Below are 27,051 nucleotides of genomic sequence, written 5' to 3'. Positions count from 1 at the left end.
GATTAATTATGGAGTATACTATAGTTTGATATCCATGGGAAGGGGGTCTCTCTTGTTCTTCCTCCACTGGGAACTAGAAGATTTTGAGCCTACTCTGCTCTTTGAGCCATTTATTTCTAAGGTAGTTTGAAACTGAGTTTTGGAGAACAAATGGCTGTAATAATTTTGAGTAAAATATCCAAGATGTAGCCATATCAATTCATTTATGATTTGATGCAATTGTTACTCAGCATGTTAACATCAACTGGCATAAACACACCTGAATTTGGATGCTATAATAATATGTTCTGCTGTACTGTCAAACTCTGCAGGAAACTTGCATCTCCATTTTATTGGATTTAGCTAAGGTGAGAGTGGTCATCTTGTGTAGGCAATTACATTGCTCAGCTCAGAATTTCTACTGTAACAATTTAACACATAACAGCCTGCAATTAAATCTCTCACCCATTTAGCCAGAGGTTTGAGCCTTTGTCTAAATAGCTCTGAAAAATCAATATATTAAAACTAGCTGCATTGGAAGAAGCTGAATTTTATATGTGTAAACTATGACAGTTAAGCATCTCTTTGCTCAGTTTGCACTACTAGTCCCTAGTACTCCCCATTGGAATTTTGAATTTATCATGAATGTTAGGAGAGTGGCCAGCCACAAAATTGCCTTTTCTGAGAAAGCAAATGGATAAAGCTTGTAGAAAGTAACTTGCCCAAGAACATACAGCTGTTCAGAAGTATTTTGGAACCTGTACAATCATAAGACCTCGCTCTTATTCATTAAAGCAGCCACATCACGTATATTGCACAAGGTTGAAAAAGAGATGGTGATGCTTTAAAAAGCTGACTTATTAAAGTTACTGCAGCTCTGAACCCAAAGACATTTTTCAGTCCCATGTAGCTGCCTGAAAAAAGGTAGTCTGCATTAATGAATAGCGGAGAGATGCTGTGATTGTGCACACATTTCTTCAGATTATCTTCAAATTATTTTTGAAGCATGTACAACCACACAGAGCTAAGCATGTATCTGAGTTCCTAAACATAATAACACTCTTTCTAACTAGAAGTTTTCTGTTCCAATATCCAGTTTACAGAATATAAAACTGATGAGTTTCAGAGACAATTAATTTGTCAAACGGAATACAAACCAGTGGAGGGGGGAGGCTGACCACCATTTCATAATGTTCAGAGAAATAAATGTGCATAAGCTGAAAGACAAAGATGTACATCAAATGAAGAGCCAACAGAACACATACCTGCGCTCTTCCAGCAAAACTACTTCGTTGTTCCCTGCAACCATTTCTCATCCTTCAGGGCAGCTGAATATACTTGAAAAAGAAATCGCACACCCATTCTTATTTATCAGATAGTTTTAGGCCTATAAGATGCTGGAGAACCAGCATGATCCCAAAATATTAGCCTCTCAGTACCAGTTCTATTGACATGCATATATGTATATAACTCATGCAATCATAGAATCAGAAGAAGCCACTCATGTTCAAGCTCCTGCTCAAAAATTAAGAACTATGAAAAGACAGACCATATCTGTAGGCACTGTAGTACCTGTAGCCATTGTACTATGGGATGGTACTGCATCATCTAAGGACAAAAAAATTAGCCCTGGATCAATAGGAATCCTGCTTCACTTCCTGTCCTTCTGAGATCTCATAAGTGTATATTCATCTCTGTTTACACAACAGTGCAGATGGGAAGGGGAGAAGGATTTTCCCATTTTTGTGGGATCAATGCCCAAGGCCTATGTTTCTTTTTTTTCAAAGGGGAACTGTCTACCTAAATGAATTATGGAGATGGAACAGCAGTGACTGTGGCATTCAGCAGTGTAAATTTTTTTTTTTAAAAAATTGCTCACCTGTAAGGCTTGGCCATCAACTGAAAACCTTTGGATTCTACACTGAAGTGCGCTGACCATTCCATGGCTACCTGCATTCAGATCATCAGTCAACAACTAGAAAAGTTACATTGCTCACTAAGCCTCCACTGTTCCTGTACCATCATGTCACTAGCAGTTGAACTCAGCAGAGCTAGGTGGTGGCCAAGTGGTGATTTAGTTGATTGCCATCAGGTAAATCTCTGCTCCAGGCCTTAACATTGCAGACTTAGCCTCAGACAAGAGGACTCATACACTAAAGTTCAACCAATGGTAGAAGAACCAAGCTAGTGTCTGAGTAATAACATCTTAAGCTGTCCTAAGAAGTTTGGCAAGCTCCTATTCCTCCCTGATCAATATTTCTAAACATAGGACATCCTAATCCCCTGAGGTTTTGCCTTGCAGCTGCTCATAGTCCAAATGGATGTCTTTTTAGATTTATATTGTGATCTAATCAAAACAAATTTGCTCAAAGTATTTTAAAAATGGAGAGTTGAAAGCTACAGCATAGGCAGTACTTCGGATTAATACACAGTTCTCACTGATGAAATATTAGAAATAGCATTGGCTTTGTCTAGTATTTGGTCCCTTTTCACTATATGGGCTTCTCTAATTGATATGAGGGGCAGGTTGTAAAGGTGGACAACTGCTGATACTTTCCTCTTGCCCCTGAATATTGTCACTTCCCATATTGCTGTTCTGTCCAGCTTCTGAGGTCCCACCTTCATTGTACAGGTACTTGAATCCATCATAGAATTCATCAGTCTGCAGGTCATCTTCATAAGCATTGACTCTGAGAAGTGTGGTTTGTGTGTTAAACTGCATTGCTTTTTCCGCTATGGAATAATAGCAGGGTAATGCTTCAGCCAGGTGAGTTTGGATGTTTTGATTTGCAGGGTTGAAAATGTAGACAGCATTGGGTAGCTGGAAGCCCAAGATCTGCTGATCAACAAGTTCTTTGCAGTGGATGAATTTGGTGCTATCAATCTGTCATGTAATAAAAATGTAATAAAATGTAATGAAACTATTTTCTTCTCACTTCCTTAACTTTTAGCTGCTATTAGTAATTTACTTTAAAAAGTCCACCAGTTTAACTCCAGTAATTCCAGCAAGTTAGCTCTATAAAACCAATCAAAATAAAGTCTCTCCCTGGACTAGCTGCCAACAACAAATGGGGAACCTTTGGCTGAGTTCACACTTAATTTGGAAACTTTTATTTCTTTTCATGTAAGAATATTTCTTTTAATGTTGTGAATGTATCCTAAACCACAATTAGGGTTAGTGCTCTGCTTTAAAACTGCTGCTCCCTCAAGAAAATGGTGTGAAATGAGTCCTGAACCAACAGAAGCACTACATAGCAAATGTGGCTTATTTTTCAGCCACAGACCCCCTATCCTTGAATAGTGTGGCAACAAATCCTGCATCTACCTTTTGTTTACAAACTGCCATGTCCTTGAGCAAATGCACCATGATGGAGCAAGGCAGACAAGATAACTTAAAGCAAACCGTGGATTCTTTCTCTGGCTTATCCATTATCCTTGGCCATCTGAGCTGGGAATGTAGCTCCGCAACAATGGGAGAATCACAGGTTCCCAATCTCGGCTCTGTTTCATGAGAACCTTAAAACACTGCATCAGTGGACCCTTGATGTTCTGGGAGTTATAAGAGACGCACTATAATTTTATTCAGTACTTGATTCTTCCTTAGTATTTAGCAAGTATGATACAGCTCAAGAGGACAGGGAAAAGGGGGCATAGTAGAAGGATCTCTTTTCTGTCCTTAAGAAGTCCATGTAATGCACACAGTAAAGCAAAGGTCAAGCTCTGTATTGGACTATAAGGTTTAACAGCAGTGATGTTCATAGTTAATGCTGAGTCCTTGTCTAATATCACAACTGGCCACCCTTAAATTTCCTATGACCTGGGGCACCATTATGCTTATTATTATTACTTGTCGCTTTGCTTTTGTTTTGTGGTTTTAATCCTGTGTTTGTTTCCCAGAATCTCCATTGCAAGATGGGACGGGGTGTGTGTGTGCTATATAAATTGGTAAAACAAACAAACAAACAAACAAATATCCAACCCCTTGGTTCAGTAAGCCACCCACTACGTGGCCATGTGAAATCTGAATGGGTCATGAAGCTAAACTGTGTGGCAGACAGTGGGGCTAACAAATTCTCAACTGCCAGAACAGAGGTAATGCTCTGGTTGAGGTAAGAACATCTGGAATACCTCAAATTCCATTGTGAAATATGAGCTAAGTTAAGCATGGTCCCATATAACCCTATAATGGCTCTACTGCATCAGAACATTAATCCCATTAAACTAACCTGGTGTTTTGCATCTGACGGAAACAGCATCCTAACAATTACCGGCAAGCACTCCTGAGAAGTACATTGTTTAAAACGTGCAATGTTTTAAAACGATTTGTCAGCTTGCTTGCTTGCTTGCTTGCTTTTTGAAACGTGGTGTTGGCCTCCGACTTAAGCTGCAGAGGCCAGCCTGACTCCTACCTGTGCTTTTTTTAGCAGATCGGTAATTACAGGGAACCAATCAGGAGTCAGCCTCTCCAACTCTAAGGTGATGATCACCAAGGCCAGTGTGGAACCCTTAAACTGCAACACTTGGTGGCAGGCCATACAATGCTGTAGCTGTTTGGTCAAGAACGCAACGTGGCGGGAAGGATTCCTCTGAGGCAGCCTAGTTAATAGTTGGGGCCACTTGGACATCACCATGGCATGGAACTGGAGAGAAGACAAACAATCAGTATATCAGTAGTCTCTCTGTATGTGTGTGTGTGTATACACACGCACGCACGCACACACACAAACACACACACACATACAAACTTTGTACGTTTTCCTATGTCATTGACCAGAAGTGCAAACTAATTCTTATTCATGATTCATGGCAGGAACCTCTAAAATCTTTTATTATTATTATTATTTTCCATTGTTATCATTTGTGTCGTATTTGCCAAATATTGAGATGTTTAAGCTTACACTGAATGTAACTAGTTCTGAATTCGTTGCATTGTCGCAACTGGAAATTCAGAAAGTCTGAGTTCTCATTTATTTGTATAAATAAAAAATAGTGATATTCAAGCCAGCACAACAAAATAAACGAGAGTGATAAAAATCACTGATACATGAATATAAAGAGTTATCATCCTGGTTGGTTACAACAGGACATTTACCCAAAAAACTCCAGGATCAAAAAAACCCCCTACATGTTTATTGTAAAAGGAGGAGCATTAAGACACTATTGTATCACTTGATTTTTTGCCTTACTATAGCACATAGTAACTTCTTAAAGGGAAGTTTTCTTTCTATAAATGTTTAGCAGATAAGATATGACTTAAGTGCCAGATCAGAATGATCTATTTTAACTAAAATGAGGGTCAAGTGCATTTATGCAGGGTGAAAAAAAGGCTGATCTGAGATGACCTATTTGTGAAATGTAGCAAAAATTTTGAAAGTTTTTTATGTACAGTATTAAGAGTACAGATAGTTAGAAATATTTTTGCAATGTGCAAAAAAGAAAAAAAAAAGACCTCTAGTGGACAGTATGAGTATCTCTTTTAAACATCCATTTCAGTTGTCCTTTCAAAATGGGAATTTACATTCGTAAATCAGAATTAAGTGTTTGGAATAGTAGAATATTCAAATGGAAATTCAGTATCTTTATGGTAAAAATACCCTTCAAAATACTTGCAGGTAACTGAGAATGTATAATTTGTGATGCTAACTAGAAGGGAATATATGTGCACTAACGTTTAAAAAAATGTCAGCTTAGTCTTTTAACCAACAAAAGGTTTAACGCTTACAATGTTTAAGAAATCCATTGATGTTGCTGTGTAAAGATCCCAGTGAAGTTTATCAAGTATAATTCTTTCCATTCTCAAAATCTCAGCTGGAGAACATTTGCAATCACTCTGCAATGCAAGCTTCTTTACTGATGGTATTATCTGTTCAAAAACAAATGGAGAAATAATAAAAGCTCAGTTCTTATGAAGTATTGTGTAATGGTGATATGCGTACAATTCTCTGAAAGATGAAGAGTTGGTTTTTGGACTGTCCGTGTGATTAGTGAATAACTCCTAAAACAATTCTTCTCTGAAATCAAAACATCCAGGATGTTCAACTGTGTATTACAAGACTATATTCTCGTAAGTTTTAATAAAAACTAATTCATCCATACCAACTCCTTATGTATATGACTAAGTCCACTGAAGTAACCTGTATTGTGAAGTGTGAAAATTAGCTTAACTGTGTAATCTGTACTTGAAGCTTTGGTTCATAATTCATAGTGGTTTGTTTTCCAAGCCACTTGCTTAGAAATGGACACATTTGCATGGAATGCAATCAGATTGCCAACTAAGGCCAAGGTTCAAAGGATGTTTTGAGAAAGGGGCCATTTTTTAAAACAATTTGGCTTACAAGAGGCTGATGAATTTCACTCTAGATTATCTTGCAACTTTATCTTCAGGCACATGGCTATGACAGCAGTGAAGTGTCTGTCACAAGTTGGCTGAGGGTATCGTGCTAAAACTGCAGCAGGTACTGCAAGATATTCCCATCCATTCACAGGGGCAGCAAATGCAGTAACTCAAAACTGACAGAGTTTACACATCATGTTAAGATACGTTTTTTTAAAAAGTTCTGCTGGGTTAGATAAGCCAATATGGGTGGATTCACACATACCACATGAAGACATGGCTGAGTTCACACAGCACCTTACGCCAAAATAAGCAAGTCTATGCCTTAGTGTAATGTATGAACCCAGGTACTGAGCTTTTCTCAACTCTCGTGTTGACTGCATTCCTCCAGGCCTTCAATTGGCAGTAAAATATGCTGGCAACGTTTGCCCTGCCCTGATGGCCAAGCTCTGATCTGCCTCAGTAATGAGGTTTGCAGGTGGTTCCATCCTTACAGCTTTACTGGGACAATTTAAGGACAATGATTGGTAGACGCCCCTGGCTTTGTTTCCTCTCCCATCCAATATCACCAACTGGCAGGAAATACCACCACCAAATTGCACTGGGATGGGATTGAATAAGTGTGGGGCAGGTGCTAGGATGAAATATGAAGCGGCTTCCTCAATGAGGCATGCAAGCTCCCTCTGGCTTCACCTCCATCCTCCTGACCTGTCAGATGGGCCTTTTCGCTCACAGGTAGCTCCCCATTCAAAAATAGCCCAAGTGACATGACCAGCACTTTACACTAGCCACCTGTTGCTTTAAAGGTGCTGAAGGTTCCATCCCAGGCACCTGCCCCACACACCACCTTATTTTCCCCTCCTAGAAGAATGGCCTCCTGGTCTTCTGAAAGGCTGTTGAACACATGTTTAATAACAAGACTAGCAGTATTCCTGAAGAGGGGCATACCAGCGTGCACAAGGAGTCTGTGTAATGCCTGAACAGTGCTTTGCAAGGCACAAGTCAGGCATTACCTGGGAGATGCTGCCATGGAAATCAGGTGTTAAAATCTCCTGCAGGCCAAACAGCCATGGAGGACAACAACCAAAGACTGGGGAGAAGGGTCAGGCTTGTAGCAGCCTCGCTCAGCCAGTCGGAGCTTGACAGGTGCCAGCCCTCATCACCAAAATTGTGAATGAGGCATTGTAGATTCTTCATAACCCCAAATTTGTGTTGGGAAAGACAGAAAACACTACTTTAAAATGAGAACAGCTAAGGAAACATTTATGCTGCCTCCCCAGTGGGCTGTGGATGAGACAAAGACTGAATCATGAGAACAGGTCCTCTAAAATTAGTTAGGGAGACATTGTAATCCCTCGGTTAGCAGGACATGAAGACTGATGAATGAGCCATTCCATCCAGGCCCATTTGGAATGGGACAATATCTTGGGTATTACTCAACAAAGTCCAAACCTTTGCTTATTTAAAATGAAGCCTACCTCATCTTCTTCATTGATTTTTGCTGCTAGAAACAGACAAGCGATTGCGATGCAACGGAGATGTTTCAACTGTGCCTGAAACAGAGAGATAAGGAGTAAAGGACCACTCTCAAGCAAAAAGTATATAAAACAATATTGCTGTGCAAGCTGCTGAACACACATACATATACCCACACACAAACATCATATATCTATATATCAAATAAGAAGAAATCAGTACTTAGAATGTATTTTATTTATCACTGAATTTATATCCCAACTTTCTGTTTATTCCATCACTCAAGACAGCTTACAGCAATAAAAAAGATAAAGCATAATGTGTAACATAAATAATACCATTAAAATTAAGGCCCTTTCTTGCATACCCAATAATCAAGCACCTAACAGTGTGGGCATCTTCTGCTGATCTGTGGACCCAGGCAGGTTTACAGTGGAAGGAGCTGCCTCTCAAGCAGCCAGCCCCTATGCCATTTACCACTTTCAAAGGATCTTAAATTATGCTGGTGGGCAACTGGAAGCCAAAGCAGATCTTTTAGTACAGCATCAGATGGTCCCTATACCTTGCACTGCTCAGCAGCTTGGCCACTGCATTTTGCACCAGTTGCAATTTCCAGATTCTTTTCAAAGATAAGTCTACATAAATCATGTTGCAGTACTTGAGATGGGTTATTACCAAGGTGTAGATAACTGTCGATAAGCCCAGCTGGCTCAGAAATGTTGTAGCTGTGCAAACATACTTCTTGCTGCAGCTGCTACCTGTAAATCCAGTGATTGCTGGGGAAAAGAAGCACCCCCGAAGTGTGAACTTTTTTTTTTTCCTGGGGGAGTCCAATCCCACTCAGAACAGACTTCAGTCCAAGTGCAGATTTTTCGTTACCAACAGCACCTCCATATAGTCTGTGTATAACTTCATCTTTTTCATGCTTCTTTCAAATTGCAATGTCAACAGTGAAAATTATCCTAGGTCATAGTATCATGGTTCAGGAACAGCAAGTCCAGGTTCAAGTCTGCTCTCAGCCATGGAACCTCATTGGGTGACATTGACCCAGTCATTCTCTCTGCCCCACCAATCTCACAGGGTTGCTAGTACAAGGGTAAACATGAAGGGAGACCCCCATGAAAGCTGCTTTGAGCTCCTGGAGGAAAGAAGGGATAGTAAATCTAACAAATACATATAGTACATATGTACATATAAGATTGTGCTGTAAGGCTGCAATTATTTCCACACTTGGAAGAAGCCTCAATGAGCTTTTTTCCAGGGAGTCTTGCTGAGGATTGAAGATTCAGTTATCCGACATTACATGTGTGATGATATCCCCTTTCCATTTCCCACTGTTAACAGAAACAACTAGGAGAGGCCAGAGATCTTTACCTTTACTGATGCTAACAACCGGTTCAGAAAGCTGACAGCCAAGGAAAATGTTTGAAAGCAAAACTGAAAGAGTGAGCTTAACTTTCCAATCCACAAAACAGCTTTGTCATAAGACAGTGGAGAAATATCTGTGCCCTAAATGGAAAAACTGAATTAAAACAAGCAGTACAATCATTTGGAATCTCTCCGAATTCATTATCATAAAAGTGAGTACTTGATAAAAGTTGGGCATGTGCATATTAAGATGCCAGGGATTTTTCTCCACCTCATTGTAATTGGGATACAATAATACCCATCTCTGGAGGTTTACACCCAGATCCTTTCCCCAGAAAAGTACAAGGATATTCATAAGTGTAGTCAAGGAAAGCAAGAACAGAATTTACTGTTTTACCCATGTTCACTCTAGAATAGAATTTGTTTTTATGCAAATGATAGCAAACATACATAAGCTATAACATATCATTGTGAACATTGCATGTGGGAAGAATGTGAGTGCATGTGATGGCCATACTAAGTTTGGGGGATTCAGAGGGCACTTCTCATCTCATGTGGGTCTCAAACTCCATTCAGTCAAGATCACCCTTTCACATATGTGAACATACCTTCAGTGTGAAATCCCGGAAGACTGGTGCTTTCCAAACCTTTGCTTCTCTTGCTAGAGCATGCTCCAACACCAAAGCAAGATTCTGGCTCTCTGAAGGCCCAGTGCACTTCATAGCTGTTAATGAATAGGCCTATTTTCTGGGCAGGAACTACTATCTGGAAGTTTAAAACAACCATAACACAGCCAATTATTATTTTACTCCCACAATAACATTGCATGCACAAATGAGTCTGTTTGCAGACTGTAGTTAGTGGACAGCCACATACCAACAAGGAGACATGGTGTTCAAGAGGCTGAAACCCTATTTGCTGTACTTTACAGTGGGGTTAGGAAACCTCAGGAGATTGATGAACTTTGGCTATGCCAATCAAGACTACTGAAAGTTGAACTGTGCCAGGATCTGCACTTCTACTTCATAGGAACACCACGATGATTTGATATGGGACCAATCTTACCTAGGCAGCATGTCCACTATGCTGTGGTGATAAATATTCCCAGCTATTTTGTAATGTAAGTTAAATTTACAGGAGTAAATCATTGTTTTATCAATGAAATGAGGTTTATAAATACATATTTAATGTCAATCACAAGAAATAATCTTTTATTTTATTTGTGCCAGCTCCCTGGTAAGATAAAAATGAATGGATTCTATCTAGAAGTCTTAACTCAATTTTTTTCATCTCTCCTAAGTGAATGCTCTGTGGTCCCCACAGAGAAGATGCTTTGTATCACTTCGCATAGTAATAGATATTTTCACAGGATAAGCTGTTTACACTCAGGAGTTTATTCATACATTGAATTACTTTCACTTTGTCACCACAGAAATTATCCCCCAACTGCGAAATGGTGATGAGGAGAGAAATGTTAGAAAGCTGTGACACATACTGATTTGGAAAAGTAAAACCACCAAGCATTGCATTCTATCTCCAGCAATTACCCAAATGATGATAAGCAAAGCAACTTAACATTTTGCTTGCATTGCTTCAAGAAGGCTGGGGTACCTTCATTCTGATTTTTGTTTTCAGTGCTATACATATTAAAAGGAAAAGAAAAATGCTGTCTATTACAAAGCCCTGCAAAGGCTTTTGGATTTTGCTGTCCAAAATCCAAAAGCCATGTTTTACAAGAGAAAGCACATCCTCCACTGTTGTAAATCACAAGTGGACTTATCTCCCCAGAGTTATAATTCTTTTAACTATGCTGCAGGCTGGAAGCCTTTTATTTATTTATTTTTATTTATTAAATTTATATTACCGCCCATCTCCCCCGATTGGGGTATAAAGATTCATTCCAAGAACTAAGAATAGAATCTAAAGAAATATCTCCATCTTTACAGCAACCACTAGAATTGAAAGCAGTAATATTAACAATCCTGCATATTTCAGACCAAACGGCAACATTAGGACATGGTTAGGCCAGAAGAGAAAATGTCCCTGGCAATTAAGCATTTGCAACCAAACCTTTATTAAACAATACCTAGGTTGATGAGGTTTAACTTATTTTGGCTTAGTGTAATGTAGTATATTGCAAAACCCTTGCCATTGTGTTTATGAATCATGGTTTGCATATATCAACCAATGTTGATGTATCATGTTTTAATAAACCCAACTGGTATCTCATATGCCCAATAAATACAAAATAAAAAAGACATAAATATATACATTTCAAGCCATGTCCATTAGATTTACTGTTGAAGAGACAGTTTTCCCCCATTTTAACTCTCTTCTCTGATGGAGAAACCCACAATTTCTGATATATCCCATTTATATCTCAGATATTCTGCTCTTACGATGTTTCCAGAGACATTAATGGGCATGTAACAGAAATGATATACCATATAATAATTAAAAGAGCAAAAACATACAGTAAAAGTAGAATTACTTTCCATCCAAGGGGTGCATTGCAAGGCTGTACATTTGCATCTTCCTCATCTAATGTCCAATAAATGCCTAGGCACAAATCTTTGTTTTCAGAGTGAAGTGACAGCAGGAAAATAGGCAAGCAGTCTGGGAAAAAACACGCATGTTCCTAAGCCATGAAGTAAGTACAAGGCCATTTCATTTGGACTTTGCTGCTTGAAGCAACAATAATACAACAGTGTAAGCTGTTAAGATATCGCCCAGTTAAGACTCTTATGTCTCTTGCTGAATATAAGGTGGAAAAATGCTCAGCTAATCTGTCTCTTACATTGCCAGCAACAGTTAATGGCTCCCCATGCTATATTGGCAATTGTTAAAGTGTAGCAAAGTGCACTCATTTTTTTTACACCCTCTTTTTCTTAGATAAAAACCTGATATTCTGCCTCCTTTTGGGAGTCTCCATTTCACTTGGTTACACTCTAATACCCACTATATTTCTGTGTGGAACCTCTGAGGACCATGTGAGTCTGTTTCCTTCAAAGCAATCCCACAAATGCCTACAGAGATCGGCTGTGAAAGATTTGTCTGACAGATTTGTCAATTTCTAGGCACAAGAAGCCAATATTTATGCATGGTGAGATTTTGGAAGTCCTCAGCAATAAAAATAAGTCAAGTGTGAAGGAGAAAGAAATTACCCCAGGCTCTAAGACCATGCAATGAACAGGATGTCAAATAGCCTGCATTCCTTATCCAGTCTGTGTGATGAATGCTGCAGCCACCAGTTGAACACAGATCTATCCAGAATACGTAATGAAGAACTGAGTTAGGTGATTCCCACGCTACTCCCTCAGGCATAAGAGTGGTGATAAATCACTAATGCAAACAGGCTTTTTGTGCCAGAATGATGGTTTGGTAACCCCAGAAATGGCTGGGTGACTCCATTAATCCTGACTTGCCAGAAGCTTAGCAAGGTGGTTGGGAAATACCAGGTCTCATTCCATGCCAATGAGCAGCAGTCTACTCATGCATTCCAACTATGCATTGCGAGACTGTGGCAGTCACAGAAGAGAGTTCAGGTACCCCCATGTTACATATCATGCCAAGATCACAACCAGGGCAATTTTCCTAACCTGGTACTCAGCAGTGCTGGCTGGGCTGGGAGATGATGGGAGTTCAAGCTTACTATATCTGGAATATATCAGTGAAGCCTGAGTGATTGTGTCCTCCATGATAGAAATTTCTATCTGCCCTAGTCAGCATAGCCAGTAGCAAAAAGTTGTAAGAATGACAATCGTAAACATGGAGGATGAGGTGCTATATGTTTACTCAATCTTTTTGCCAAATGTGGTTTAAAAAAAAAGACTTTTGGAATTCCTTTCCTTTTTGGGGACAGGGTGCCTTTGAGTCAGTCTTGACTCTTGGTGATTGCCTGGACTAGCCCTTGCAGTTTTCTTGGCAAGATTTCGAAAGTGGTTTGCCCTTGCCTGCTTCTTCCTAGAGCTGAGAAAGAGGGACTAGGCCAAGGTCACCCAGCTGGCTTTTGTGCCCAAGGCGGCACTTGAACTCATGGCCTCTCAGTTTCTAGTCTGATGCCTTAACCACTAGATCAGACTGGCCCTTCCTTTCCTCTACTGCTCTGTTTTTCAGGATTTGTATTGGCTGATTTGAAGCTGATTCTAACATTCTTCTAATCATAGGACAAACATGCCCCAGTAATCATTTGTACATGACATGTCCTCATAAGGTTGCTTTTCTCTTATGCCCAGTCCAGAGCTGAGGCAGTTTGAAGCTGCCTTTAGTGGATACGGTTTTACAATAAGGTCCTCCCTCTTCTCCCAACACAGTTTTCCATGGATACAATCTAGCATGGGCTTTGCCAAACTGGGCTCTATGGAATCCTAGGGTGGGTTCTGTGGGATTAATGTGGGGAGGGGGAACCTCTGCAAGACTTAATCTGTTGCAGCGAGTTTTGTTTTTCCTTACTCCCTTGTGGAAGGTTTCCTCCCTCTTTTGGTCAGCTAGAAAAATTGCTATGGATGTCCCACAAGAGCAGCACTGAGGCAGGATTGAATGGGTTCAAGGGTTTTTTTTCCCCTTAGTCCCCCGCAGTAGTTTTACTCTCTGCAAGGGACTAAGGAAGAAGAAAACTTCGAATGCCCTCAGACATCTGCTCCTGCCTTGATGCTGCAACTTGCATCCCTAACAATTTTTCTAAGGTCCAGAGGAAAGGGCAGAGGTTTGTTAGCTGACATTCAGAAACCCCACCCCTCTTGATTCCAGGAATTTTTTTTTTCTTCATGAACAGGTTCCACGGCCTGAAGAAAATTGAGAATTCATAGTTTAACACATTTGGTTGATGATGCGGTCATCGACTCAGTTCCTCTTGACCACTTTCAGAGCCAGTTTGGTGTAGGGGTTATCGGCACTGGGCTAGAACTTGAGATGGCAAGTTCTAGTCCCGCCTGAGGCACGAAGCCAGCTGGGTGACCTTGGGCCAGTCTCTCTCCCTCAGCCCTAGGAAGAAGCTGGCAATGCAAACCACTTCCAAAACCTTGCCAAGAAAACTGCAGGGACTTGCCTAGGCAGTCAACAGAATTACTGGAAGGCCTACAGTTCACACACACACCGCTGAGTGCTTTAGGATCCTGGGGGCATGCTCCCCTTCTAGTTGCTGACACTGCCCTTCATGGCCATTTTGGCTTGGGCTGTAGGAGCGCCTGGACACCTGGCTTCTGCACAGGTATCTGTCCACATCATTTTCCAAAATGCTTGATAGAGCTTATCTGGAATCCTTACAATCACAAGCTTAGCACCCTGTTTTTAAAAACATGATACTAGCATTCTTTGAAAGAGCTAGGCCTGTGTTTAAAAAGTTTAGAGAATGCCAGTGAAACGCTGCACGGAAGGTCAATTTAATCAGGGAGAGGAAGCCACTTTTCACCAGTGCTCTGTTACAAAGGTATTTGTTTGCTGCAAAGAAGGTCAGTTGGAAATGGAGAAAAGAAAAAAGGAAAAGGTTCTGCCAAATGGATGTTGTTTGTTCTGTCATCAGTGAGTGCATTGCAAGTTTCCTACTGTTGTGCCATCCAGAGTTTAACCTGGCTGTATGTTTTGCTGTTTTTGTTCCTTTGGTTGTAGGGACAATGGTGTCCCTCCTTTGCCTCTGACCCAGGCTACTTCTGGATGCTGTTGGAATGGCTGCTCGCTGCCAGCAGCGCCATTCCATTGCAGCACAAGTTGAGGACAGAACTTGCTCCTTTTCAGTCATGCCCTCCTGCTTCATTCCACCCCCTTCCTCTGTGCCTGTTAGCCTGGGGTGAATTGGGAGGGCAAAAGGGCGCCCAAACTTCCTTGCAACCTTGCTTCCATGCCTATGACCTGTCCGCTGCTCTGTTGGTCCAATGAACTTGCCATTCAAAGCATCCATTACACTCACCCGGCCTGGCCACACCATACATTAAAGAGGGGGACTGGAGATTGTTTTTCCCATTGGTAGCTGATGCCCAATGGGAGATGGAAAAAAGCCAGGGAGTCCACCAACCACTTTCCTTAACTTTCTTGCATTAAAACTGCAAGGATGGCACTACTTGTTGGCCACATTATTGAGGCTGAGTAGCAGGGGCTGGGAGAGCAGAGTTCCTGCAGGCTGAAGGACTGGGAGATTGCACTAACAGATCTCTGACCAGGCCCTCTCCCAGGTTCACTTAAAGAGTGGCACTGTAACAGTTTCAGTTTATGTTTACTGTAAGTGTAACTTCTTTTGCATGCAACTAGGAAACTGTGTTTAAGAGTGGGAAATAACTCCCACACACAAAAAACAAACAAACCACAAAGCCCTATGCAAATCTAAATTTCATGAATGTGGAGCCTTTCATAATTTATTACAGAGTCTTTTGCATCACTGCAAAGGTTAATAAACATTTTATAGCATCTATGTGTGAGATGCAACATGTTTGGAATTTTTTCATAACTTATTAAAGGGAAGCTTCTTGGAAAATTAAAATGTAAGGTGCAAAGTACTGCTGATTGACAGTGACTGCTGGTTACTGAATTATCCAGGTTAATTCTGGATGTGTACATTACACTGAACACTACACTAAGCAGACGGTTTGGGTTTGTACTCTAAGCCAAGCCATATAACTGGTAACCAAGATTAAGCAAACATGGCATGTTGTGCAAACGGAGCCACTAGATCTTTATCTGTCCAAAGTGTGTGGTGTGAACTGAGTGCGTGGCGACGAACGATGAACAAGGTGCTCGAGCAACAGAAGACAGGCAAGCAAGTCGTCTGCACAAACGCAGCCAACACAAGCGCGACTCTCCGGGAGGAAAACAACAGGAAACAAAACACGTGACTCAGATCATATGAGTGGCTGGTACTTTAAAAAAAAAGAAGAAGAAAAACAAACAACAGAAGTCACGCTTGCAAAGCAGACCCCAGGCGAAACGACTAAGGGAGTGGGGGAAATGGGTCAACTCCATTAAGGATGCCACCTCCAGGAACAGGGAGAAGAGCGCAGCTGGCGGTGCAGCGACGAGCGTCACCTTCGTGCGCCTCCCTCTTCTCCTCGGATGGGCTCTTACCTAACTGGCACGACCCGAGAGGACCCGGTCGCTAAAGCGAGGCTCTACCCTTGATGTCTTTGCTACTGTTGCGGCTGCTATTGTTGCGGCTGCTGCTGTTCTCATCCTGGGTTGCTCGTCTCTCGGCAAAGGCTGATCGGCGAAAAGGAGGAGGAGCGGGAAGCGTCTCTAGCGCGGGGCGGGGGTGAAGTCAGCGGTCCTTTCTTAAGTCCCTAAACCCCTTTGGGGGGGGGGGGAGCCGGTCCGCTGGCACGTCCCCTCCTAAGCATTAGCCCCGAAGAGCAGCAGCGGCAGTTCCGCCGTTGACAAGCGCCCTCCCCGAAAGCACAAAGCTTGGGACGCTCCTTCCGAGGGCGGGTTCAGTCTGCCTCAGGCTCCAGTTCCCTCTTCGTGTAGGCCACGCCTTCTGGGAGATACTCCGTGGGACTCTGCACGGAGCTGCCAAGGTGAGGGTGAGAATATGGTGGGAAAGGAAGAGGCGTTCCTGCTTCACCATCTCAGTGTTCTGCTTCTGCTACAGCAGGCCAACGGGAGCTTTCCCTCAGAGTGAAGCGAAAGGGGAGGTTCAAATCAAATAAACAAGCAGCAACAGTATCAGTTGTGTTTGTTTGAACTTCTGTCTAAAGTCTGTGGAAGTTGAAATGTATGCATTGAATATGTTCATGGGGTGACAGCTCCAATAATTCTCAGCTAGCCCAGCCCTGGTGTCTCAGTTATCATGGGTCCAGGTTACCTGAGGGACCGCCTCACCCCATTGCATCGACCCGTCCCACCGGGTCAGGCAGAGAGGGCATGCTTCAGACTCTGTCCATGGGAGTTTGTCAATTGGCAGGGTCCAGGAAGAGGGCCTTCTCTGCTGTGGCCCCCGCCCTCTGGAATAAGTTACCCACAGAGGCAGGCCCCCACTCTCTGGGCCTTCCAAAAGGGAGTTAAGACTTGGCTGTGCCAGCTCGCTTGGGCAGGAGGGGGGATAGTCAATCATGGGGGTGGCTGGTGCCATGATGTGGCCCCGAGGAATTGATATTTTCTATAAATTCTAAATATTTTCTATATTTTATATTTACATTTTTATGATCTATTTGTTTTTATGATTTTTTAAATTTATTTATTTTATTATATTTTTATTACTGCCCATCTCCCCCACATGGGGGACCCTGGACTGTTTTAATCTCGTTATTTTAATTGAATTGTAAACCGCCCAGAGTCACTTGTGAGATGGGCAATACAGAAATGTGAGAAAGAAAGAGAGAGAGAGAGAGAATGTTGCTTCTAGTTCAAACATCTGGAAGTCATCACCAGCTTGGCCAGGCCTTGCATAAGACTGTAAAGGAGGATCAAATCCTAGCCTATGAGTTTTGTGCAGACTGGGCTAGAATAGCCAGGAATAGCAATCACTTTTATTAAAAACATTGTGTTTGTTGCAGAGATGGCCAAACTGACTTCCTAGTTTAGAGAAAAAACAACATATTTTATTGCTGACTGGAAACCCCTTACAGACTTTTTGCATGGAACAGAAAAAAAATGATCTTATGATTTATGGCTTTGATTAGAAAAAAGAGATAATAGAAAAAAAAAGAGCTTTTCTTTTTGTAATCATAGAGAAAAAGTAATTTTGTAATTGTACTTATAGTTGCTGCAAATAAAATTAGAAGCTACTTCTTTCTATTTCTTTTCATTCTTTCTTTTGAACTGTCTTTTTTTCTTTTTTCCTTTCTTTTCTTGATAATTGTTCTTGTTAGTTTTTTACTTTTTAGTCAAAATTCTTCATAAAAATTATTTTAAAAAACATCGTGTTTGTTTCAGATTCCTGAGAAAAGGCAGGTAGGAAATTCAAATCAGTACATCCAGTTAACCAACCAGGCACATACAGGAAGTACCACTGGGCCAATATTTTGAGAAATCATGTGTTGCAAATAAATTACAGAGCATATTTGCTCAGAGCTTACTTGGAAAATGAAATAAGGAAGTAATAATTGGTTGCCTGTACTTGAAAAAATGAAACTGGGATGTTTCCAATTTTAGAGAGATTTGCAAATACCTTCTTGCCTTAGAAAGACTATTTAGATATCAGAAAGCTCTCATGCTATTTTGTAAACCTACAGTAGGCTTCGTAAAAGAATTGTGTTGATAGGCATATTCATTACCTTGAAAAATCAAGTTATAAGCATACCCAAGCATTCCTTATAGAGGAGAGCTCATTTAGGGAGGTTGATTCCAATTTCCAATCCTTCCCTCTTCTTTCCTCCATACAGTAAAGCTTCAGAATGTTCATTAAATTATTTGAGGTGGAAGACTTTTAGAAAGGGTAGCGCTTACATTTCTCTTGATATCTGTTCTCTTATCTTGTAAATATAAGTCCTGATTAAAACACTGTGTTGCATGAGAGAAGGGTCTTTTGGCCCCAGTAGGATAGAATAGGTCTGAGGTCAATTCTGCCACATTTTTAGCAAATAGTACAAATCACTTCCTGGGAAAATGTTTAAGGATTTTGGAATCTGTATGTCTGGAACATCATACCCCCTGAGATCAGATTGGCCCTGACCCTGCTGGCTTTTCGTAAAGCATTTACCTGGATGTGCCACAGGGCCTGCAGGTCGGGAGGTTAGATGGCCAGTTGAGAGGTCTCTGTTAATTGTTTTGTTTGGGTCTAGGTGACCATTTTAATTCTTTGGTAATATTTTTCTATTGTTTTATTTATTTTAGTGTTGTTAGCCTCAGAGTTGCATTTGCAAGATGGGTGGCCATATAAATGCAATGAATAAATGTGTGTGTGTGTGTATGTGTAGGAACTTACAACTGTTTTCCCTGTCATTAGTGTTTTGTGTGTCTGTGTGTATGACTAGTCAATCCTTCATATCTTTGAAGATCATTACATCTTAAGTTATAAGAAAGAATTTGGGATCTCTGCCTCCGTATTGAGAATAAGACTAACAAAGGACTAAGGATCATTATGGCTTCAATTCCCCCGCACCCATGGGATTAGGAATATTACAGTACTAATATAATAATAATTTGTTGCTGAAATTGAAAGTAGAAATGTAGCAAAAAACTCACAATTCCATTGAAATCAGTGACATGCAAGTAATGTAGTTCAGACTATAATCTAGACCAGTGTTTCTCAACCTTGGCAGCTTGAAGATGTGTGGATTTCAACTCCCAGAATTCCCCAGCCAGCAAGTGGTTTGGAATAACCAGGCATTGTTCATAGTGGTTATATAAAAGCAAGATCTAGAAAAAATCAAATACTTTTCTATCCCATTGCATCCATGGAAGAGATTTAAGATTGTGGAGCCCATAGGTTTAACTTTAGGTTCCTAACTTACTTCTATTCAATATATATCATCAGCCAGCCCTTTCTTTAAAAAAACAACCACTACAGTATTTGTTTCATTTAAGACTTTCTTTTTATTCTTGACATTTTAGAACACAACTGTGTTCAAATGAAAACATCTGAAAAATTATTTTTCAACAAAATTGTAAAACCAATCTCAACTTCAGAAAACTGATGAGGTATCCCAGATGACCTTGAAAAGAAACAAATATCAATTCAGGAAATGCCTGTCAACATGTTGTGTCAGTAATGAGTCACTAATGGAAAAGGGTGCTTGCTTTATTCTGTTAATTGTTTTTTTTTTGCTTTCTACAATTAAACTCTGAAATTCTCTATGAATAAGAATTAGTAATAAAAACAGCCACCTACCTGAGTTTAACCAGTACATCGGGTTTTTACATTTTGGCATTATGTTTTCTCCCAAAGGCTAAATAGCTAAATTTAAATTTGTTTATCTTCAGTCTAATTTGAATGTACATAAGTAGTGATATGCTGCATGGTTTTGAAACACTGCAACTTTACAGTTCTATAACTGTACTTTCTGATTAACTGTTCTTCCTCTTTCTCCTTCTCCTAAGAATTGCCATCTTTAGTTCTGGATGGGGTTGCACTGCCCTAGACAGATCCGGCGCATAACTTGGGGGTCCTTGTGGACTCACGACTCTTGTTCAATGAGCAGGTGGCAGTCGTGGCCAGAAGGGCCTTTGCACAACTTTGTGTTGTGCACCAGTTACACCCCTTCCTGGAGTGAGAGGCCCTTCAAACAGTCACTCATGCCCTGGTCATCTCCCATATAGACTACTGTAATGCGCTCTACATGGGGCTACCCTTGAAGAGTATCCGAAAGCTACAGCTGGTCCAAAATGCAGCCATGCAGGTGATCTTAGGTGCTTCAAGGTCAGCACATATTACTCCTTTGCTCCGCAAGCTGCATTGGGTGCCAGTTTGCTTCTGGGTCCAATTCAAGGTGTTGGTTATCACCTTTAAAGCCCTACATGGCATGGGTCCAGGCTATCTGAGGGACCATCTAATCCCCATTACATCAACCCGGCCCACCCGGTTATGCAGAGAGGGCATGCCATGGACCCTGTCTGCAAGAGAATTTCATCTGGTGGGGTCCAGGAGGCGGGCCTTCTCTGCAGTGGCTCCCGCCCTTTGGAACACCCTTCCCACGGAAGTGAGGTTGGCCTCCTCCCTTTTGGACTTCAGAAAACAGCTGAAGACCTCGTTTTGTCACCATGCCTGGAGTGGGGAGAGGAGGAGCCACTCTTGGGGTTGGTTGGTTCCCTAGGCCTGCCAGGGCTGGTCTTGTCCCTTTGGGGTGAATTAAATCTGCCGTCACTTGGATTTTATTATATTTTATATCTATATTTATTGATTATTGATATTATTTATGTTTTTAATGAATTTTAACATTTTACTGTGAACTGCTAGGGTCCCCCGTGTGGGGGAGATGGGCGGTGATAAAAATATGATCGATCGATAGATAGATAAAAGTATTTATTGTTTCTATGGCCATTTGCTCAATAGGATAAAAAGGATTAAGATGAAAGGTCCCAATGGGAAATCATGGCAGTTTGATTCCATTCAGGCAGCACCAAGCACCTCTAATAAAAACAGAGCACCTTAATTGTTTTTGCAGAAAACAAAATACAGGATTGGGATAACTAGAAGGCAGCAACATCTAGACCATCCCCAACACACACACACACACACTGGGTGTGTGGCAGGATGATTGCATAATACCATTCTAATACAGAAGCCCACCGATCTTCCTGGCCATTCTCTAATTTTGAATGGCCTCTATCCATGAACATTTACATGACACTTTAAAAAAAGTCGACAATGCACAATGTTAAAATCGAGCCTTGACTTGAAGGACAGTCTTTTCTTACAGGATAAGTGTCACGCATTGATTCCATGACAGCTGCTTAACCCCATTTTCCCATTCTGGCCGACGGTTCGTAAAGAGAAAGAAAAGGAAGCAAGGAACGGGGATTTCCCGCCCGCCCCCCCCCCCCACCCCGAGGACAGGCTGGCGGATGTTATAATCCAAATTACCGTCCGCTTTTTCCAATCAGTTAATTCGAGACACTCATCTCATCTAGCCAAACCTATTCAACAGAGCACATCCCCGAGTTCGTCTGCAGAGATCACCCTGGAGTGACGGCGTCCAGAGAAGCAGCCTTGTTCCCATCTTACAGGAAAAGCACCCAAGTGTCCAGGCGCACAAAGACGAGAGCTATCAGTTGGGCGCTGCAAAACCCGGACGATCCCTAGATGGCAGGGAAGAACAAGCGGCTCTTGCCGTGTCCTTTGCATCCGAGACCTCATCCCCAGGGCGCCTCTATTCCTCCTCCTGCCTTCTCCCGCAGCCCCCGCGCTACAATCCTCGTCCTCTCATTGGCTACCATTCAGCACCAATACGTGAGGAGCACCGGCTCGAGCTTTTTGCCTATTGGCTGAGAAGCCTCCGCAGGACGCCGAGGGCTGGAGGGGCTGCTCGCTCTGTCATTCGGGTGGCGCAAGCGCACTGGCCCCCGTTATTGTTACAATTGTAGCAAAGCCGACGGGTACCTTGTATCTTGTGAACGCCCCCTCCGGCTTTCTCTCCCTCTCGGGCCGGAGCGACGCCTTCGAGCCCCGTTGAGTCCATCGCGGGCGGCGGCGGCGGCAGCATGCCGGTGAGCAGCCAACCCCAGCCTTCCCTCATCTCCTTTCCCCCAGCTTCTTTGCCCCGGCGCGCCGCGGCCCGTTGCTAGGGTGGCGCTGCCAGGAGAGCCGAGCGAGGCTTGGCATCAGGTGGTGGAAGGGCAGCGGAGGGTGACGGAGCGGCAGGGTGGCTGCTGGATGCGGGCGTCTCTAGTGGGGCTATGGAGAGGGCCTCGGAGAGCGTCAGGAGGTGCCTTCACGTGTCTCGCAAGGCGGATCCTCCTGGAGTGGACCCGGAGACCTCTTTCGCAGTAAAATCGCACGAACGGAATGGATTGTGAATCCGCAATAACGCAAGGACGTTAGGTAGCAATCACAGCCAGCGCCTATGCGGTGCGAGGTCTCAGTCTAAGGCAGCCCTTCCCCACCTTGTGCTATCCAGATGTGATAGACGACACCGCCTCTCGTTGCCATCTCACATGAACCTAGTGCTGGTTGCGGGAGTCAAGAGACAGCCCAGCATATCTGGAGGCTGCCAGTTTGGGGGATAGTTTCTCTAAAATTATCATAACAACGTTAGTACATGTTTTGTGGGAGCCTAAAGTTATGATGTGTGTTTTGATGGACTCATTCCCTTTTGTCACATGTTATATTTCATGCATCCAATAAGGTAGACAGTGATCAACCAAAGTTTATGCCATAATTGATTTTGCCTGTCAAAGCCCTGTAAGGCTTTTGCAGCAACAGACTAACATGATTTTTCCTCTGAAATCTTAGTCATTGGGTTTGGATTAATTAAACTCTGTCTCATTTTTGCACTTTGGGGCTGCAAAATTGATGATCCTGTGAAATTGATAAGGGAATCTGAAGATAGGAAGATGAAAAGGAAGGCATTTTCCTGGATATCTGAGCACAGAGAATAAGACTGGGATGCTGTAACTCTCTTTTTTTGAAATAAACCTATTTTATTTCATAACCCACATAACCACTTTTGTATAGTTCATCTTTTTCACTCTTATGTGAAAACCTATTAGCAGTGAACTGTGAAATGTGATATCAGGACTAGCAATACATTGGTTTGGAAATGGACTGTGTTATACAAAATGTTCAGATACCTTTAGATGTTCCTTATCTTTAATATTTGATAAGGATATATGCATTCCAGACAACCTGTCTGAATAAAGTGCATAGCTCCACTGAGCTGAGGTAGAGCTGACATGCCTTAGTGGGCCAGTTTGCTTTCTATATCCCACTTATTAGAAGCAGTCGTTGCTTCATTTCATGCAGCTGCTTTGGAAGGTGCTTCATTCAAATTTCCAATGAATCAAAGCGCTCCCAAAGAGCTTCATAACCCTATTGTTTGATGTTTATAATGATGTTTAGATTCATCACTTCATCCTCTCAGTATAATTTTCATTTTAGTCAAATCACTCTTAAAAATCAGGAAAATTAATCTGTTTAATGGTACAATTATTCTATTTGTATCTTAGATCTGGATGGCTAATTGGTTTATTTGATTGATCCATTGATTAAATGTATATCCCATGTTTCATTCAGGAACTCAATGCTGCATACATCGCTTTCCCTTCTACTACTCTTTCTCTTCCCCAACAAGAACCCTGTGAGGTAGGCGGGGCAAAGAAAGAGTGACTGCCCCAGAAGCACCCAGGCAGCTTCTGTGGCTGAAAGTAGATTAAAATTTGGATTTCCCCAATGCCAGTCCAACACCTTAACAACTACACCATGCTAGCTGTTAGTGATTTGTGACCCAGCACTTTTGAAATGAATGAAAATCTTGTCAGAAGATAATAAGAATTCAGTACAGGGGGCTGAAACTAGGGGGGGCAACCGGAGCATGTGCCCCGGGCGCCGTGCTGGGGTGTGTGCCAAAATGAGCACTGGGGGGGCACCAAAATGGGCGTGGAATCCATGTTTGACCCGGGTGACACAGACCCTAGCTGCGGCCCTGGCAGTACATTCCACAGATTCTTTAAGCTGGTGTATTAGATTAAAACTATATTTAAAAAGGGAATAAATACATTTATATATAATGCTTAAAACATATCTGAATAAAACTTCATGAACTATCACAGTTCTTAGGGTTTTGGGTTGTGGTTTGTTTGATTTTGCAAATGTGTTCATGTTCAATATCTAGCCCAATATATTATTAAATTTCATTGATATAATGATTCAGTCCTAGCCTCTGTGACTTATGTAAAGATATTGTCATTTCTGGTAGTTCTTAAATGGTGATGAAAACTGAAATCTCATCTATGCAAAACACAGGTTCTCTAATTCTGCACTGTATCCCTCTTACATGTTACATTATTTGTCTTTATTGAAGCAAGGCCAGCCTTTTTTCCTGGTACTACTGATATCAGTAAATACGATGCCTTCTGATATGTCCTTGGTTTGCTGTGAATTGATAAAAGTCATCTGTAAAGCTGTCTGCAGATTATTATGTTTATATACTCTTTTCCTCTAATGCTGTCCAGGGAGTTTTGGGTAAATATCAGATTCAAATATCTAGAAAACGTTGGACTGAATTAACATATAGATTCTAGATATTATGTTTACCTCCTTTTTTTTTTCTCAGAAGTTTTATTGGTGACTAATTCATTATTGTAAGACAGAGAAGGATCAAATGGCAAAATAATGCTTTGAAATTCAGAAGGGTCAGAGACATAACATTCAGTGTTCTTTAAATATCCAAGCCAGAGATGAACAACCTTTTTTCTTTTGAGGCTGCATTAGCTCAGAAATAGTCTGGGAGTACATGCCATTAATGAGTGAGGCCACCACCTTTCTCTTCCCTTAACAACCTTTTTTCTATTTGCTGCCTTTTGGAGTATGTCTTAGCTGAACAGACAGTCTTGACTTTCTGTTTTCCAGAACTCTTCACATCTGCTGAGTTATAGGTGGTAAACTCAGCAGGTCATGGAGCTGGATCTAAATGCCAATGAGAGGTCTTGGGCTGCTGCTTCTTTTCCTTCCATTGGCCTTTAGGAAATCCTTGGGGCATATGACTTGTTTTTAAATTCCTGAAGCTTTGGGCAAGAATTGGCAGTTTCCTTAACTATGGCAAAGGGAATACATGTAAGCTGGAAAGGGGTTAAAGATTTGTCCCTGGATTTGTGCTGAACTTTGAGACACATGGAACTCTTTGGAAATGAATCACAGCAACTGTAGTGAGAATGCACACCTACGGGCCCAAGGCTGGGAAGAAGGCTGTGCCTCTGCAGAAGGGTGAATGCTCATCCTTTGGGTGCATGCTCTCCTCTTCTTTTCCAAGCTTCAAATCAGAGATAGGGAAGTGGAAAAGCTCCTGACCTTTAGAGCTGTTACGTGAGATGAAAGACTTGATTTTGCCCCCTGAGAGGAGGGAGATCAGTTACAAATTATGATGGCTGCATAGGCAACTCAAACCTGTACTGGTTTTGGACTGTAATAAAAAGAGATGATGATGGTGAACCTCAAAATTTGGAGATTTGACATGAAAACTTTTATTAGGATACAAATGCCATTATATATGTGCATGTAAAACTATACATGTATAGTTTCCTGCTGAATTTCTCATTAAGTCACTTCTCATTAAGTGACAAAGAATTTTTGAAGCAAAGGATGATTTGATTTGGTGACTGTTGGAAGGTTTTTCTAGTGGAAAAGGCTGGGAAAAGATTGGGTAACTGTTCATCTACCTATTATTTCCAGTAGTTTGATAATACTGCACGCTTCACAAATCAGGAAGTTTCTTGGAGAAATGACACTTCTTAACTGTTGTGTATTCTGCTCAACACTGTACATTTGCCAATTTCATCTGTGCACTGTGAAAGTAAAGGTGACTGGATTCACACACTTGCTGTGCTACAATGTGGCTTAGTGCAATTTGTAAACCCAGCCTTTATGGTTTGCAAGCCATGGCTTATTGCTTGGCATCATACATGAAATGGGTGATTATGGTTTATTCAGCAGGCCATGGTGTAAATAAACCAATGCTCATGATATGTATGAACCTGTCCAGAATTTAGTAGGTGTAAATTGGCAATGCACAGTACATTTATTTTAGAAGAACAAAAAAAAAAATAGTTTTTTTTTCATGATTTTTAGTAAAAAGAAAGCTCAGGTGAAGAGTGGTGGTTCTAAAACATCTACAGTAAAGTATCCTTATTGAGCCTAAAAACAAGAAAAGCTTGACAGATCAAATTAAAAAATATTTCATAAAACATTTTGATGTTTCTTATTAGTTTTTCAGTGGCCAATTAAATATAATCCAAAAATATCAGATCTCATATTTTCCAAAAATATGGAGTGATTGCCAAATTGCTTCAGAAAGAGTTCTTTTCTGCTGGAGTTATAACTATAATTGCCAGTCATGGTTTTACATCTCAGTTTTGTTTCTTGCTCTTTGTTGAATAATAATTGGGCATTTGTTTCTCCTTGTAGATCAACAGATCTGAAAAGCCTGACAAACCTGATAATTCTGATAATGTCAAAGTTGTTGTTCGTTGCCGGCCATTCAATGAGCGGGAGAAGGCAATGTGTTATAAAATGGCAGTCAATGTTGATGAAATGAGAGGCACTATTACTGTGCATAAAACAGATTCTTCCAATGAACCTCCCAAGACATTTACATTTGATACTGTTTTTGGGCCAGAGAGCAAGCAACTTGATGTTTATAACTTGACTGCAAGGCCAATCATTGACTCTGTTCTGGAAGGTTACAATGGTAAGTGCTTCTTCATTATAATGGGATGAAGAAGGGGAGGAGGGAGAGCCAATTATAAACACTTTCTTCTGCAACATAACTGCCTTCCTTAAGTATTAGAACTACTCTGGATTTTGTGTGTGTGTGTGCATG

At 41.4% G+C, this 27,051-nt stretch overlaps 2 protein-coding genes across 3 annotated transcripts in view; both read left to right on the top strand.

Moving 5' to 3' along the window:
• Positions 1–4,649, top strand: part of SEPTIN8 (septin 8) — a 69,261-nt gene extending 64,612 nt beyond the window's left edge. Inside the window, exon 10 of the mRNA XM_063292337.1 lies at positions 4,404–4,649. Within this exon, the coding sequence (XP_063148407.1) occupies positions 4,404–4,569 (166 nt within the window). The 3' untranslated portion in view covers positions 4,570–4,649. The remainder of the gene's footprint in view (positions 1–4,403) is intronic.
• Positions 4,650–22,047: 17,398 nt separating this feature from the next.
• Positions 22,048–27,051, top strand: part of KIF3A (kinesin family member 3A) — a 29,330-nt gene continuing 24,326 nt past the window's right edge. For both annotated transcript variants that reach the window (XM_063292334.1, XM_063292335.1), the window contains exons 1-2: positions 22,048–22,225; positions 26,637–26,919. In XM_063292334.1, coding sequence (XP_063148404.1) covers positions 22,220–22,225; positions 26,637–26,919 — 289 coding nt within the window. In that variant the 5' untranslated portion in view covers positions 22,048–22,219. The remainder of the gene's footprint in view (positions 22,226–26,636; positions 26,920–27,051) is intronic.

This window comes from Candoia aspera, chromosome 2 (genome assembly GCF_035149785.1).
Source record: "Candoia aspera isolate rCanAsp1 chromosome 2, rCanAsp1.hap2, whole genome shotgun sequence".
NCBI classification, from domain to species: domain Eukaryota; kingdom Metazoa; phylum Chordata; class Lepidosauria; order Squamata; family Boidae; genus Candoia; species Candoia aspera.
Note: the sequence above shows the minus strand (reverse complement) of the source record. Positions and strands in the feature narration are given on the sequence as shown.